Source organism: Muntiacus reevesi, chromosome 5 (assembly GCF_963930625.1).
Source record: "Muntiacus reevesi chromosome 5, mMunRee1.1, whole genome shotgun sequence".
In the NCBI taxonomy this organism is placed as follows: Eukaryota; Metazoa; Chordata; class Mammalia; order Artiodactyla; family Cervidae; genus Muntiacus; species Muntiacus reevesi.
Window position 1 is genome coordinate 66698434 of NC_089253.1, and position 16100 is coordinate 66714533.

Below are 16100 nucleotides of genomic sequence, written 5' to 3' on the forward strand. Positions count from 1 at the left end.
AGTCCTTCCAATGAACATTCAGGACTAATTTCCTTTAGGTTGGACTAGTTGGATCTTCTTTCACTCCAACGGATTCTCAAGAGTCTTCTCCAACACCACAGTTCAAAAGCATTAATTCTTTGGCGCTAGGCTTTCTTTAAAGTCCAAAACTCACATCCATACATGACTACTGGAAAAACCATAGCCTTGACTAGCTGGCCCTTTGTTGGCAAAGTAATGTCTCTGCTTTTTAAAATGCTGTCTAGGTTGGTTATAACTTTTCTTCCAAGGAGTAAGCATCTTTTTATCTCATGGCTGCAGTGATTTTGGAGCCCAAAAAATAAAGTCTGCCACTGTTTCCACTGTTTTCCCATCTATTTGCCATGAAGTGATGGGATCGGATGCCATGATCATAGTTTTCTGAATGTTGAGCTTTAAGCCAACTTTTTCACTCTCCTTTCACTTTCATCAAGAGGCTCTTTAGTTCTTCTTCACTTTCTGCCATAAGGGTGGTGTCATCTGCATCTCTGAGGTTATTGATATTTGTCTCAGCAATCTTGATTCCAGCTTGTGCTTCATCCAGCCCAGTGTTTCTCAGGATGTACTCTGCATATAAGTTAAATAAGCAGGGTGACAATATACAGCCTTGACGTACTCCTTTTCCTATTTGGAACCAGTTTGTTGTTCCTTGTCCAGTTCTAACTGTTGCTTCCTGACCTGCATATAAGTTTCTCAAGAGGCAGGTCAGAAGGTCTGGTATTCCCTTCTCTTTCAGAATTTTCCACAGTTTATTGTGATCCACATAGTCAAAGGCTTTGGCATAATCAATAAAGCAGAAATAGATGTTTTTCTGGACTCTCTTGCTATTTTAATGATCCAGCGGATGTTGGCAATCTGATCTCTGGTTCCTCTGCCTTTTCTAAACCCAGCTTGAACATCTGGAAGTTCATGATTCACATATTGTTGAAGCCTGGCTTGGAGAATTTTAAGCATTATTTTACTAGCGTGTGAGACAAATGCAATCGTGCGGTAGTTTGAGCATTCTTTGGGATTGCCTTTCTTAGGGATTGGAATGAAAACTGACCTTTTCCAGTCCTGTAGCCACTGCTGAGTTTTCCAAATTTACTGGCATATTGACTGCAGCACTTTCACAGCATCTTCTTTTAGGATTTGAAATAGCTCAACCAAAATTCCTTCACCTCCACTAGCTTGTTTGCCATGATGCTTCCTAAGGCCCACTTGACTTCACATTCTAGGATGTCTGGCTCTAGGTGAGTGATCACAACATCATCATGGTTATCTAGGTCATAAAGATCTTTTTTGTACAGTTCTTCTGTGTATTCTTGCCACCTCTTCTTAATATCTTCTGCTTCTGTTAGGTCCATCCATTTCTGTCCTTTATTGAGCCCATGTTTTCATGAAATGTTCCCTTGGTGTCTCTAATTTTGTTGAAGAGATCTCTAGTCTTTCACTAGTCAGTTCAAAAAAAGGAGGGAAAAAAACTTTATTCATATTCCTAACGCAAAAGAGAAAAAAATATACAGCTATATCAAATAGTCTCCATCCCCCAGCTTCAACAATTATATGTCTGATAATGGAGATTTCATTAAAAAGTTAGCAAATATGTCCTGGTAACCTGGATAAATTCCTTGGTGGTGAGGAAGGACCAATCCTGGCTAGCTTGAGCTCATAGACTCATGTATAAAGAGCATCATGACCCATGAGCATGTAGTGTGATTCATCTGATTACATTTTTTCAACTATGTCCTAAGGCAGGCCTACTCAGTCAACTTTTGTATACGTTAATTATTACTTTACTGTAAATGCAGGTGATTTTTGCCTTGTAGATAGATAGTATTATTCCATGTAAACATGCACTTTGAAGGGATCATTAAACCCTCTCCATTCCCCTGGTTCTCCAACTGTTTGGCTTTAACGGTTTCATTAATATTTGTTGGGCAAGTAGCAGATTTGTATACAGGTCAGGATTTGGGTATGCAGGGCAGGGACAGAGCAGTGGGGGATGTCAGTGTTAGTGAGGAGCACTCTCAGGCACTGTCTAAGGGAGGAGGGTAAGGGGTGGGAACCGTGGTCATTGCCCTGTGAACACTTCCTAGAACTCTGCTTTGGTTTATACCAGTTTATACCAGTCTATCTTATCACAGAAAGGAGATGAAAAAAGATGAGATGGAGAGCGTTTTCTAGAAGCCAACCTCAGGATCTGAACAGCAATCATGTGGCTGAGTGGAGTTAAGCATTGTTTAATGTCTTCACCTTCCATTTCTGCAGAATGGGAAGCTATCACATCCTTTAGAAAGAAAAGCAACTCTGTCAAAGAGATGGCAGTCATGCTTCAGTTCTGATGGAACCATTTTTTTAATGAATTCTGCAAAGATTTTGCTCGGTATGTTTAGAGAGTATGGGGGGGAGGTGCAGCAAGCAAGGCACATTTTTTAGATACTCAAAACCTGTGAATAAACCCGGAGCCTTTGCACTATTACAGCTGTAGCTGCAGGACTTGAGTGGTCCCCTAGAATTATACCCCAAAACACCAGGATGATGTTTATGAGGGCATGACAGATTGTAAGCGTGAGGCAGTGTGAAGCCACCCTGGCACATTACCATGCCCAAGTTCAGCAAGACTCTGTACATCCATCTTGGGAGACGGGGGTCCCAGGAGAGGATGGCAGGACCGGCATTTTGTTTCTTCCTCATTCCCGCGTTTCCAGTGCATAATTGTCTACCACAGTGCTTGGGGTACAATACATTTTTTTTTTAAGATTTTTATTTCCTATGCAAATTGGCTGGTTATCTACTTATGTGACAGAAGGTTTTTCATTTGTTTGTTTTGCTTTGTTTACAGTTTTCGTCCTCACCCAGTGGCATTCATTCCCTGAACCTACATCCCCTGTATTGGAAGGTAGAGTCTTTACCACTGGACCTCTGAGGAAGTCCCAGGATAATACATTTTTAACAGTGTTTCATTGAATGAAATGAACTAAATTCAGTGCCAGTTCTATCATTAGATCACTGTGTGACTCTAGTTGAGGCATGTCATCTAAAGCAGGGAAGGGAACAATACCTCATGTGGCAACTCCAAGAATGAAGAGAAAATCAACGTGAACCCACGTTGTGTACTTTTAAAGCTCTATGAATAAATGTCTATATGATTAAAGTTTTCCCTTTCTGGCTTTGTCTCAAATATACCCAGATAGTAATTTAGGTAGATTTAGGTAGAAATTAGGTGGATTTAGGTAGAAAAAACAGAACCAGATTTTTTTTTCATTGATTATTCTTCTATTTTAATGGATTGTTTCCTTTCTTTTATGTTTTTGCTGATATTTACAATCCAGCAGTCTTTTTTTTTTTCCATCTTGTTAATCATTCTTGGAGTGTTTTCATTCTATTAGTAATTAATTTCTTTTTTCACATTTAAAATCAAATATTTTTGTCCATTTATTTTATGGAATCAAGAAACTAATATGACCTACACCGTAACTCCCCCACCTCTATTAAATTGACACCTTAGAAACTTCTAAGTCATTCATCTTTTGACCTCTCCTTCAACTCTTATCAATTTTAGCACCAAACAAATATCAGATTTCTTTTTCCTTTGCTGCCTGTCTCTTCTATGTCAAAGATTGACTGTAAAACACATTTCTATTCAGCCTGTCATTAAATACTTTGGCTGAACTTAATATCCCTAGGTTTACCACTCACCACTGCTTCTCCACTATATTTTAGATTATTTTTTTCCTTCTGATTAGAAGCCTTGCTGAAATATTTCCTTCTAATATAGTGCAGGGATGGCATTTTAATTGAGTCTCTGGACATCAACAAGCATTCTTCTTTTATGTTGAAAAGCTTGGTCACAGATCTGTTGTATTACTTTGGGAAAATTAATTTAACTCTGACTTAGATTTTCACCTGTAAAGTGGGAATAACAGTAATAAGTATCTACCTTATAGAATTGGTGTGATGTTTAAATGAGATCATATATCTGTGCATTTATGTATAGAGAGGACACTTAGAATAATGGATAACATACAGAGGTCCTATAGAAGCACAAGCTTTGCTTAATCTTTCCAGGCATTTGATGAGTCCTTTCAATAAATTCACAATCAAACATTCTTCTTAAATCAGATTTTCTCTCCTATTTTATATTTCATTAATTTCTCTTATCCATCTTTTATGGTGCATGTGTTCTTTGCTTTCCTTTTGAATTTCTTCTTCACATTAGTATCCTCCTTAATCTTTGTTTTCATATTTTTGTTATGTATTTTGACCTAGTAACAAATCTCAGCAGTCCCTCTTCTAAGTAATCAACTTAAAGGATTCAAATGAAAAATAATATTTTCAGTTCTGTAATTCAATCAACTTCAGTGTGCTGCCTCTGTCTTCCAAATGCCATCTGCCTTGCCTTCAGAAGCAGCTGTTTCTTACCCCTTTCTCCCAGGATGCAGGATCTGCTTAGATGTTTGCTATTTCTTATTTGCTTACTCATTGCCCACCTATGAACATCCCTTAAGAAGCTTCAATCCTAGGGGATGCCCAGAAGCCCTTATCAGGCCAGGTGGTTAACAGGCTACTGTCCAAATAGCAGGAATAATCCTTTTTTCCCCTGGTCTTGCCAGTTGCCAGTTCATGGCTTTACCAGCTTCCTAACCCAGGAAGGGCTCAGTCTGCTTCTTAAAGACTTCTGTAGGGTCTGGGGTGATGCCCTGCCTTTCTTCTTCAACATGAATGGGTCTCCAGCGTGTAGGAAGCTCTCCACCTACAATCCCTTAGATACAAGGGGAAAAGTTGTGCCTGTTTTACCACATAACAGAAAATGCTTCTTTGACAAGCATACATCAGCAGTTTTAAGCTGAAAACCTGAGTTTTACATAGTCCTTTTCCTCAGTTACTCATGGGCCCAATACAGTGCCTAATGGAAAATGCTTACTAACCTTCCTTTAACTAAAGTGAAGACTATGCAATAGTTTCCCATTTGCCTTGGTTCAAAACTGGGTAAGGAGTATGTCAAGACTGTGTATTGTCACTGTGCTTATTTAACTTACATGCAGAGCACATCATGTGAAATCCTGGGCTGGATGATGCACAAGTTGGAATCAGGCTTGCAGGGAGAAAATTCAATAACCTCAGATACATAGATGACACCACCCTTAAGGCAGAAAGCGAAGAGGAACTAAAGAGCTTCTTGATGAAAGTTAAAAAGGAGAGTGAAAAAGCTGGCTAAAAACTCAACATGCAAAAAATGAAGTTCATGGTATCTGGTCCCATCACTTCATGGCAAATAGATGGGGAAACAATGGAAAACAGTGACTTTATTTCCCTGGGCTCCAAAACCACAGCAGATGGTGACTGTAGCCATGAAATTAAAAGACCATTGCTCCTTGGAAGAAAAGTTGTGACCAACCTAGACGGCATACTAAAAAGCAGAGACATTACTTTGCCAACAAATGTCCATCTAGTCGAAGCTATGGCTTTTTCAGTAGTCATGTATGGCTGTGACAGTTACACCATAAAGCAAGTTAAGGGCCAAAGAATTGATGCTTTTGAACTGTGGTGTTAGAGAAGACTCTTGAGAGTCCCTTGGACAGCAAGGAGATCCAACCAGTCCATCCTAAAGGAGATCAGTTCTGAATATTCACTGGAAGGACTGAATGTGAAGCTGAAACTCCAATACTTTGGCCACCTCATGCGAAGAACTGACTCATTTGAAAATACCCTGATGCTAGGAAAGATTGAAGGCAGGAGGAGAAGGGAATGACAGAGGATGAGATGGTTGGATGGCATCACTGACTAGATGGACATGAGTTTGAGCAAGCTCTGGGAGTTGGTGATGGGCATAGAAGCCTTGCGTGCTGCAGTCCATGGGGTCACAAAGAGTAGGACATGACTGAGTGACTGAACTGAACTGAACTGCCCTTAGGAAAAATTTAAACTCTTTCATTTGCTTCCAAGATCCTAAATTCCTTAGTCTCTACCCAATTTTTCAACCTACCACCATCCTCTTTGTTCTCTATAATCATCTTAATCTCATTTCAATGCACTGAATATGCCATGTTCACATCTTAACTGAGACACTGAATATTTGCTATTTGCTCTGCTTGGAAATTTTATTACAGCTCCTTCCCTCATCTCCTGTCAGTATTTCCTCTGGCCTGCCCCACCTCGAACACATTTCCTCTTGTATAGATACACACTCCCATCCTTTTATTTATTGTTTTGCATCTCAGTTAAATATTACATTTGCAGAGAACTAACAAAAGAAAGACCCTTTATTTTACTCACTCATAATACTTAGTAGTGTTCTTCTCTTTCACAACATTCAGGAGTATTTTTTAAAAATTAACTATATCCTACCTAGATTGTTTCATAGGGGTATGGTCATATTTAACTTTAGAAGTGTGTAGTCGTCAATACTGAGCTCAATAGTACCTGATGGACACAAATATTTGTTGGTGAAGAAAAGAAAATAGAGATAGGGTGGGGAAGCAAGAAAGAAGGGAGGAAAAGAAGAGAGAGAAAATGGAAAGGAGACAGAGGGACATAATTTTCTCAAGGAATGCAGTTAAAAACTTTAATCCTCATGATAAGGTAGCATATGGTTGTTAAAAAAGCATGTAGGTTATCAGTCAGTCTATGTTGTTTGAAGATCTGCTATCTTAGGTGTGGGTAAGTCACACCACTTTTGTAAGTTTCATTTTCCATGTTGTAGAGTGGGAATAATGAAGTACTCACCTGTAAGTTTTTGGTGAGGATTCATTGTGAAAATATAAGCACCTAATAAACTCTCAAAAATGTCAACTCTTATGATTATTCATTTACCTGAGGATCAAAAAGAAAATACGGGCGTCCATTCTTCAACTGAATTGCAAAATACTCTTCCTGATTGCCAGGTGATGCCGCAAAGACAATCAAACCTTCAGGCACCCTTGTTCGAAAGCTGGCTTTAATACCTGGGGAGAAAAGTGCAATCAGCAAATCAGGGCTGGGTTTTGTTGATTCTCTCTGGTAAGTGTACATTTACTTTCATTATTATTTATGATGTAAGGAGTGCCATCGGGGAATTATATACAACATTGCCCTGGGATGGTCCAGCCACTTGGTTTTAACTGTATCCCATTATGAATGCCAACCCATACTTGGAAACTCCAGCCTGCACTCCCACTAATCAATATATAATGAAGTTTAAATATGTGCAAAACTTATCAACATAAAAGATATGTTGTCAACCAAAAACTGGATACAAAAGGGATAAATGCACTAATGTTATCAGAGTCATAAAAATAAACGGATTTTGATATGAGTGAGAGAAACAAAAGGGGCTTTATTTAAACTACTTATAAAGAGTTAGTCCAGTATAGAAGCTAAAAACTAGAAAGATCTGCTATAAAGTGGTCCACAGAGTCAATTTTCCTGTCACTAAATGCTCTAAAGCCTTCAGAATTCCAGGGGCTCCACTCACCCTCCAGATTACCTACCAGCACTGCTCAAGACACACAGTGCTCTTGGCTCTCAGAAATGGCCCCAGCTCAGGAAGCAGGGGAAACGTGATGGTTCTCTATGATGTCTTCCAACTACCAACAACTGGCCCGACCTCCACTCTACGAGGTGTCCCATCCATTCAACCCATACTACTGAGCTCTTCCTCCAAGTAAGATGTTTTGTCAATGAATTGAAACTGGCAAAGAAGCTTAAGAGGTTCAATTGTTGTTCTCAAACAGTTTCAAGTTTAGTTGGAGATATAAAATGTATGTGTCTTAATAGACATATCAATATTTCATAGGAACATGGAATCTTAGGTATATGAATTAAGGTAAATTGCAGGAGATGGAAAGAGTGAACATCGACATTTTAGGAATCAGTGAACTAAAATGGGCTGGAATGTGTGAATTTAATTCAGATGACCATTATAGCTACCACTGTGGGCAAGAATTCCTGAGAAGAAATGAAGTAGCCCTCATAGTCAACAAAAGAGTCCAAAATGCAATACCAGGGTGCCATCTCAAAAATGATAGAATGATCTCTGCTCATTTCCAAGTCAAACCATTCAGTTTCACAGTACCCAAGTCTATGCCCCAACCAGTAAGGCTGAAGAAACTGAAGTTGAATGGTTTTATGAAGACCTACAAGACCTTCTAGAACTAACAGCAAACAAAGATGTCCTTTTCATCATAGGGGACTGGAAAGCAAAAGTAGAAAGTCAAGAGATATCTGGAGTAACAGGCAAGTTTGGTCATGGAGTACAAAATGAAGTAGGGTAAAGTCGAAGAGTTTTGCCAAGAGAATGCACTGGTCATAGCAAACACCATCTTAAAACAGCACAAAAGATGACTCTACACATGGGCATCACCAGATGGTCAATACCAAAATCATGTTGAATATATTCTTTGGCCCTGAGCACCCCGCCTCATGAATCAAGCCTGGACTGGCAATCTATTTCACATATGGTAATATACATGTTTCAATGCTATTCTCTCAAGTCATCCCACCCTTGCCTTCTCCCACAGAGTCCAAAAGTCTGTTCTTTACATCTGTGTCTCTTTTGCTGTCTCACAGTGAGGTATGATAAGTGACATAGGCCTATTTACAAGATATCATTTGATTCAAAGTGATTAAGGACGTTTCAAAAAGAATAAGATACTTGAGCTTGTTTTCAGAGAATATGAAGGATTCTGGGGGATGTTGTCATAAAGGCCAGAGGCATGTAAAATATTCAGGAAAGTTGAATGTAGAGAAGGGAGCTAAGAGATGAATCTGGAGAAATAGGCAAGACCCCATTTCAGGCCATTTATAGACTATCTGGCTTAAAAAGCAAACTTCTTAAGACAAAGATGGAAAGGAAGGTTGTGGTATATCTATCTTTAGTGAATTATTTCAATACCAACAAAGGCAAGCTTGGGATGTGGACTTTAAACTTTCCAAAGAGGCAACTGAAACTTTTCCTGGCCTTCTTAGCTTCTGCAACTTTATCTTCTAGATTTCATGCTTTTGGCCCTTTTCAAACATGCCTGTTCTACTCATTGTGATGTTTCATTGCCTCACACACTCTGAGTCTCTGTATCCCACCTTCTAGGATATTACATTCTTATTGTTAGACTTCTGAAACCTCTCTCATTTCCCAGAAATAGAATGTTTGTCCCATCACATCATTTTTCTGCATTCACACTCACTTGAACCCCTCATATAAGCTTTATTATTCTCATCTCTCCTACTAAGTGGACATAAACAGCTGGAATTTATCCTATGGACAAAGGGAGGTTTTAAAAATTGGGTGGAGGAAGGGAAGAAGATGCTCAAAGTCAAGTTAAGGCAACCAAACTACAGTGGAATGTCTGGAGGATACAGATAATTTAACTACAGAGGAACTGGTTAGGTTATTACTGTGCTTTGGGGGAAATAAGATGATAAGAATGTTAATTAAAGACTGACACATAACTAAATGGATTGAAAGAATGGAATCTATATATTTCAGAAGAGAATCATTAAGACAAGTTGTTATGAGGTGATGATAGGGGTAATGTGGTCAATCCTTTTCACCCATTACTGAGGGAAAAATAGCATTATTAACAGAAATAGAAAGGTCAGGAAAAGAAGAAAATACAGGGTTGAGGATATAAACTCCATCTGGGGCAGAGTGAATGTATATTAATGATGTATAAAAAACTATCCATCATTTGGAAATAAGAAACTAAATCTCAGAAGAGAAAATGGAGCTAGGAAAATAAACTGGCAATCACCAGTCAAAAATTTATGTCTCTGGGGGAGCAAATGAAGAAGACATAAAAAGAACTGTTTGAGGAAATGCCCTAGTTTTAAGAGATGGAAAGAATAGGGACAATAATAAAGTTAGAATAATCAGGATAATGCCATAAAATGGAAACATAGGTAGGAGAGAAATTTAAGAAAGCAAAGTTATCTGTCACCTCCCATAAGTCCAGAATAATGAGAGCTGAAGAAAATCTCACAGAGGTGGTCATTACTGTCTTTGAACTGAGTAGAATGACCAGAGTTCCAAAGGCTGGGTGATCAGGACTGATGGAAAGGATGAGTAGGAAGTGGACATAGAACTCTCACTAGAAAAATCTGGTAGCGAAAGGAACACAAGACCGAGAAACTAATAACTAGCATGGCCCAGTCAAATAAAAGGAGATATCTGCCAACAAAAGCTCAGACACAGCCAAAATCTGGTGTACCTACTGATCAGAGGAAAATCACATTTCTATCAACTCTTTTTCTCTTAAGCGTCTCTTGTTTTGGTTCAGAGTGGCTCTCTTCCACATTTAAGTGACCACTTAAAAAATTTATATGTTGTATCAAATGCTATAATTGAAACTATTGCTTTAAAATTAAACAACTGAAGGTTATTTCATAAAAATAGCTACAATTCAGAACATGAAGACAACAGAACTCTCTACCAGGGTGCTGGAGGCATCTACAGGGCAGTAAACAGGGAGCCAAAGTCAGGATTTGAGGGAAGAAATTAATAATTGCTCAGCCTGGAAATACAATTACTTGTCCCCAGTTGATGAGAAATTTAGTGAAAGAAATTTTGGATCAGAGTAAGAATTACAGAAATGGTATCAATTATTATCTAATATCAAGAATTTGTGTGTGTATGTGTGTTTTTGGACACAGAATTTAATTTCTAAGTTTTACACTTTCATAACACAGAAATAGTATATAAAATTTAGTCCAACGAAAAGAGAATACACAAATCAAGGCATATTTCTTGTGAGAAGTGAGTATTTAGTAAGGGTAACTTGATTTGCTATTGTATAGTCAACTTTCCTTTAACTTTTTCAAATCATATTATTTTCTAAAACTATAAAGATATATAATGAGTGAGGGGTGTTTTTTTTTTTTGTAAGTACTCTATGAAGAAAAAAAATACGCACATTTTCATTAAAACACATTTTTGACAATACTGTCATCAATAAATCCTATTTTTTGAATCAAATATCTTAAATCATATAATCAATTGTTAATATATGCTAATATAGCCCCAGTCATTGACTTTAGACTCAGCCATGTGATTTACGGTGGGTAAAGAAATGAAATCAGACACGTGGAACCATGTGAGAAAAGAAACTTTGAATATTATGTACTGTGTGATTGAACTTGACTCCTATTTTCTGCTATGCCTCATGAATGTGCTTTTATCCTGGACTCACAAATAAGAAGATTTGTAGGCCAAAGCAGAGTAGTACCAAAGTATTTTTCATTTTAAAGGTTTGTGTTAAAGAACAATGCTGATTAAAATGGGCGGAGAAGTGAAAAATACACATTTATCACCCGCTAAAATTTAGATTTTTGTTAAAAGAAAACAGCAGACATTGTAAAATTCAATTTTTGTTTCAAGTATTTGGAGAAATGATGGAGCAGTTTTCTATCTCAATAGATAAATGTATTCATTCATCCAAGGGATATTTTTAGGAAAATATATTTTGTGCAGCCACCTTCTAGGCTATTGGGATATAAAAGAGACATACATCCCTAGCCTCACATTTTAAAAAAATCTGAAAATCCAAGACCTGGATGGAAATATTTAGCTTTTATATAAATGAATTTGCAACTTTAAAAATTTAATCTTAAAAACAAGATACAATGACAGGCCCACGGAATAGGCAAAGAGTTCTTGAATAATACATGGAAAATTATAATAGAAAGGAAAATGGTGATAAATTTTATTAAGAACTTTTGTCTAAGAAAAGACACAAATAAGAGAGCAAAAAGGTGACCAACAGGGTCACCTGTTGGTGACCTGCAATATATATATTGCAAGATACTTGCAATATATATATCTCTGACAATAGATGCATAGCCAAAAAATATATATATATATAATTCCTACAAATCAATAAAATAAGATAACTGACTCATTATAAGAATTGGAGCAAATGACTCTTCAAAAAAGGTGACATCCAAATGACCAACAGATGTAAACATCTAAGATGATGTTCAAAGAGAAAAAAACTTTAATTCAGTGATATTGCCATATGGTCTTTCAAAACAAGTAATTATTTAAAACACTTTTCATAGTTTCAATGATTACATCCCCATACTCTGGTCAATAATGTATATTTCAAAATCTGAGATGAAATAGTGGAAATTCACTATTTCTTTTAATTCACTTTTTATATTATTGGTGATTGCAAAAATTTCATAAAGTTTTTACTATATGAAAGCAAAGTAAAGATACTATACTCTAGCCATAAAGATAATCATATATTTTTCTGGGAGTTGTGTGTACAAATATATCTTGTCCACTTTCAAAGGTCTATTTACTGGTTCCTACTTGCTCTATTTGAGTTCTTTAAATATTGTGGATCATCATATGTTATGAGTCACCATTCTCTGTCTTCAGGTTTATTGTAATTAATTACCTTTTTTGACCTCCCTTTTTCCATCCTTGCTCCATTCCATCCTAATACACACACACAAACACACACATCTATTCTAAAATAATAGCTGGAGTGATCTCATCAAAAGACAATTCTGGTCACATCCTTCCTCTATTTGGTGACTACCAACGGTTTCTTGTATTACATCAAGTAAAAGACAAAGTCATCAAAACAGTCTAGAACATCCTAAATAATCCAGCCTTCACTATATCTCTCATTTCCAGTTATACTTCCCCATCCTCTCTCCACTCTAGTTACCTCAGTAATTGCTCTCCCCTCTGCCTGGAAATATCTTCCCAGGCAGGGGTCCCCAACCTCCAGAATCTAATGCCTCATGATCTGAGGTGGAGCAGATATAGTAATGATAGAAATAAAGTGCACAATAAAAAAAAAAAAAAAAGAAATAAAGTGCACAATAATGTGCTTGAGTCATTCCAAAATCATCCTCCCTCACCATTACATGGAAAAATTGTCTTCCATGAAACCGGTCCCTCATGCCAAAAAGATTGGGGCCCACTGATCCCAGGCATCTTTGAGGTTTCCTATCTCATTTTTTAACAGGCCTTTTCTCAAATTCAACTTCTATCTGAGGTCCATTATGATTCGTTTATTAACAATTACAGCCACCTGTCTGCTTTACCTTTCTCCATAACACACATGATATCCAGCACTTTCTATAATTTCATCCTTTATTTACCTCATATCTCCATCCCCTAAAATGAAATCTAGAATAATGCTTGCTTCATTCTAAGTTCTCAGTAAATTTTTGTGTATTAGATGCTCATCGTTTCTATTTTAAAAAACAAAAAACTTTTAATTTATTCCTCCCCCAACTCCTATTTGATAACCATGTCTTTGTTTTCTTCATCTGTGAGTCTGTTTTGTAAATATGTTCATTGATAGCCTATTTTTAGATTCCACATACAAGCATCATCATATGGTATTTGTCTTTCTATTTCTGACTTACTTTAGTACGAATCTCTAGGTCCATCCATGTTAATGTAAATGGCATTATCTCATTCATTTTTATAGCTGAGTAACATTCCCTTGTATTGTATATACCACATCTTCTTTATCCATTCATCCGTGAATAGATATATAGATTGCTCCAATGCCTTGGCTACTATAAATAGTGTTATGAACATTGGGTTACATGTATCTTTTCTAATTATGCTTTTTTCTGGATATATACTCAGGAGTGGGATGGCAGGATCATATAGTAGCTCTATTTTTAGTTTTTTAAGGAAGCTCTGTACTCTTCTCCATAGTGATCGCACCAGTTTACATTTCCATCAACAGTGTACTAGGGTTCCTTTTTCTCCACACCCTCCCTAGCACTTATTATCTGCAGAATTTTTGATGATAGCCATTCTGAGCAGTGTGAGGTATTACCACATTGATCCTTTGTCTATAAAGATGTTTCAAATACTTTCTGCTTGTTCTACGCCTTTTAACCTTATGTTGTTTTTGACTATCCTATTGGAAAAAAAAATTACTCAAAATTTTCTTAAAATTTGTGCTTTAATTAGAAAGTACTTCCCTACTCACAAAATAATAAAAAACAGTCTTTAATGTTGCTTCTAGTATATTCATGACTTTTCTATATTTAAAATTTTAGTCCAGATGATTCAACTTTCCACTGGACAATGACAGCAGCCTAATATTTACACATTTTCTCGAAAAGTCACTCTGATGAAGAAGGAGAAAAAATATAATCACTAAACCCAAGCCTACAAAGTCACCAGGAGACAGAGAATTCCAAAAACTTCAGTATGTGAAATAGCAAAATAAACATTCTAAACCATAAGTGTCAGCACCAGAGTTCACACTGGAGTTGAGAGTGCAATAAAGAATGAGCAGAAAAGGGCAGAGGGCAGAAGGACCCAGCCATGGCAGAAGTCAGATAAACCTATCCCCTGAAAGCCAGTTCCTCCCTGACTGAAAACAAACAAACACCACCAACAACAAAAACTGAGAAGTCTTAAGCATGCTGGGTTAAACCACTGGTCACTTGATTTTACTCAGAGAGAGAGGCACGTAAGAGTCTAGGAAAAGAAAGAGCAATCTGAGGAAGGCATTGCTTCTGGAAGACAGGGAAAACATGAGAAGGGGCCCTGTCTCTGAGGCCCTATCTTTCGGAGTCAGAGAAGGAAGTAAATGGAAGCTAAGAGTTCTGAGTTAACAAAAGAAATTCAGAAAACACACAAACCACTCAGAACACCAGCTATAAAAGAAATCACTTTTCAACAGAGTGTCTCTCTCTTAAACCATACAACCCACCAAGCCTCCCAAAACCTTTATCCCAATTGACACATCCTTGTTATTGCAGATTCAGGAAAAGGCAAGACATTTCAAAATGACTGGAAATAATCAGATAATATGCTTATATAGCTATTGTACGAACAAAATGAAATTGAGAACCAAAACATCTCAGCGGAGGAAGATTCTTCCCTCCAAAATCCAAACACAGTAACTATAATTGCAGGAAAGTGTATTACAACACCTCAGTAGGAATGATCAGTTCAGTTCAGTCATTCTGTCATGTCTAACTCTTTGAGACCCTTGGACTGCAGCATGCTAGGCTTCGCTGTCCATCACCAAGCCCCAGAACTTGCTCAAACTCATGTCCATCGAGTTGGTGATGCCATCCAACCATCTCACCCTCTGTCATCCCCTTCACCTCCTGCTTTCAATCTTTCCTAGCATTAGGGTCTTTTCTAATGAATCAGTTCTTCCCATCAGGTGGCCAAAGTATTGGAGCTTCAGCTTCAGCATCAGTCCTTTCAATGAATATTCAGGAATGATTTCTTTTAGGATTGCCTGGTATGATCTCCTTGCAGTTCAAGGGACTCTCTAGAATCTTCTCCCAACATCACAGTTCAAAAGCATCAATTCCTTGGCACTCAGCTTTCTTTATGGTCCAACTCTTATGTCCATACACAACTACTGGAAAAACCATAGCTTTGACTAGATGGACATTTGTTGGCAAAGTAATGTCTCTGCTTTTTAATATGCTGTCTAGTTTGGTCATAACTTTTCTTCCAAGGAGCAAGCGTCTTTTAATTTCATGACTGCAGTTACCATCTGCAGTGATTTTGGAGACCAAGAAAATAAGGTCTGTCACTATTTCCATTGTTTCCCCATCTGTTTGCCTGCCATGAAGTGATAGGACTGGATTCTAAGATCCTAGTTTTCTGAATGTTGAGTTTTAAGCCAGCTTTCTCACTCTCCCTGTTCACTTTCATCAAGATGCTATTTGGTTCCTCTTTGCTTTCTGCCATGAATAATAGAGTTGCTAAAAAACATTTATGGATGTGAAAAAAAATCTTGAATCAATTTTAAATTCTCATAACATAGATATATAGAATATATATTTTAAAAAACCCTACAACTCCATACATTTTTTCAAAGAGGAAATACAACTGACCAAAAGGCACATAAAAAGATGCTCAACATTGATAATGATCAGGGGCGTGTAAATCAAAACCACGATGAAATATCACTTCCCATCTGTCGGAATGGCCATCATCAAAAAGAACACAAACAACAAATGCTAGTCAGGATATGGAGAAAAGAGAATCATTGCACACTGTTGCTAAGAATGTAATCTGGTACAGCCACTGAGGAAAACAGTATGGAGGTCTCTCAAAAAACTAAAAGTAGAACTGCCACAGGATCCAGCAATTCCAGTCCCAAGTATATATTCAA

At 37.3% G+C, this 16100-nt stretch overlaps 1 protein-coding gene across 1 annotated transcript in view; it reads right to left on the bottom strand.

Annotated features, from left to right (window-relative positions):
- USH2A (usherin) overlaps positions 1-16100 on the bottom strand; it is a 905205-nt gene that overhangs the window by 558582 nt on the left and 330523 nt on the right. The window contains exon 21 of the mRNA XM_065936753.1: positions 6814-6944. Within this exon, the coding sequence (XP_065792825.1) occupies positions 6814-6944 (131 nt within the window). The remainder of the gene's footprint in view (positions 1-6813; positions 6945-16100) is intronic.